The following is a 1,861-nucleotide window of genomic DNA, read 5'->3' as shown; positions in this document are numbered from 1 at the left end:
TTCTCTCTCTCTCTCTCTCTCTCTCTCTCTCTCTCTCTCTCTTTCTCTCTCGCAAAAAAAGCGAATCACCAACGTGACGACGGCGAACGATGACGAAGGAGCGCCGTGCCGCGTCAGCCCGACGATGAGGCGCGACACAACGTGCGTATCCACCACCTCCGGTTGCGAGCAACTTGCCGATCTGGCGCAGCGTTCAAAATTCGGCGAACTCCTTGGCGCACTTTTCCGTCAGCGAGATCCTCAGGGTCTCCTCCTCGTAATCGTCGAAATTGCTGGTGTCGCCTGGTCCCTTGCAGCGCGGTATGAACGGCGCTTCTATTCGCTTCTGGAAGACGGCTATCCAATCGGTGCTAGCGAACCACTTGTGGCCCTTGATGTCGTTTACGCCCGCCTTGAGGTTGCCGTACCTCTTGGTGAGGTCGACCTGCAGCAGATTGCGCAATAGATCCTTGAGATCGGAGCCGAAATGCGACGGGAAGCGTGGCTTGCCGCTCACGATCTTCTCGTAGATTTGGATCGGCTGGTCGGCGAAGAATGGTGGATAGCCAGCGGCCATCTCGTAGACCAGCACGCCCAGTGCCCACCAATCCACCGCCTTGTTGTAACCCTTGCTGAGAATGATCTCGGGCGCTAGATACTCCGGCGTGCCGCATAGAGTCCACGTTCGTCCCTGCACTCTCTTGGCGAAACCGAAATCGGTGACCTTGAGGTAGCCCTGCGAGTCGATTAGCAAATTCTCCGGTTTCAGGTCCCGATAGATGAGGTCGAGGTAGTGCAGGTACTCGAACGCGAGGACGATCTGAGCCGCGTAGAAACGCGAGTGCGGCTCGGAGAAGCGGCCGACCTTGCGCAGGTGGCTGAACATCTCGCCACCGGGCACGTACTCCAACACCATGTACAGGTAAGAGTTGTCCTTGAAGTGAAAACGCAACGATACGAGGAATGGAAAACTGATAGCTTGCAGTATCCTCTTCTCGTTGAGCGTATGCTCGACCTGTTTCAGCTTTACGACCTTTTGCTTATCGAGTATCTTCATGGCGTAATACTCTTTAGTGGGTTTGTGTTGAACGATCATCACGCGACCGAACGAACCGGTGCCGAGGGTCTTGATACGTTCAAAATCGTCCAAGGCGGCGGTATTGGTCGGATTCTTTTTCCACTTATCCTCGAACTCCTTCTTCGCTTTATCGAGGAATTCCTTGACGCTCTCGGCGGCGTCGACCTTCTTGTTGGCGGTCGCGGCATTGTTACCCATTTTAGATGCCGCGCTGATGCCCGTGTCTGCCAAGGCAGCTTCACGGGCAGCTTCACGGGCCTTATGCCTCAGGTAATCCAGAGGGCTGCTACGTCTTCGTCGGCGTGCGTCCGCGTCCGCAGCCGCCGATGAGCCTGCCAGGGCTCCGGTGAACTCCGGTCTTCTCAGAATTTTTGCTACCTTCTAACACGCGCTGTCGATGGTCCAGACGTCTCTCCCAGTAACGTAGCGTCCCGCGGATTACGCGACACGCTTTCGCGCACCGACAATATTGTTGACGACTACGAAGACGGAGAGTCTCTCCCAGAGTCTCCCCGTTGTTCTCTTCGCTTCTAAAGAATGAGCTCCTGGATCTGATCCTGGTTTTCGGGGGAGAACCGCGCGCGGATACTTTGAATGGACACAATCACCTCAAAAGAGGTGATCGTGGGAAAGAGAGACGGAGATGGGTTACAATACGCACACTTCGCGCGAGTATATTATCACACGGTAGAAAAAACAGGCCACACACAAAACACACACACGCAAGGGGGGTAAGAGAAGCGCGAGCGCGACGCGAGAGAGCGGCACCCTTTCCTTTCTCGCTCTGTCCCTCTCTCTCTCTCT

At 55.5% G+C, this 1,861-nt stretch overlaps 1 protein-coding gene across 1 annotated transcript; it reads right to left on the bottom strand.

The window, feature by feature from the left end:
• Positions 1 to 193: 193 nt before the first annotated feature.
• LOC105620881 (cAMP-dependent protein kinase catalytic subunit) lies at positions 194 to 1,255 on the bottom strand. The gene has a single exon (XM_012202358.1). The coding sequence runs from the start codon at positions 1,253 to 1,255 to the stop codon at positions 194 to 196; it is 1,062 nt and encodes a 353-aa protein (XP_012057748.1).
• Between the last annotated feature and the right edge of the window lie 606 nt (positions 1,256 to 1,861).

Source organism: Atta cephalotes (genome assembly GCF_000143395.1).
Source record: "Atta cephalotes unplaced genomic scaffold scaffold00030, whole genome shotgun sequence".
NCBI lineage: Eukaryota > Metazoa > Arthropoda > Insecta > Hymenoptera > Formicidae > Atta > Atta cephalotes.
This window is presented reverse-complemented; position numbering and strand designations above follow the sequence as displayed.

What these genes read in the sequence shown, in the direction of transcription:
- LOC105620881 (XM_012202358.1), bottom strand. Translation starts at nt 1,255, where the DNA reads ATGGGTAACAATGCCGCGACCGCCAACAAGAAGGTCGACGCCGCCGAG.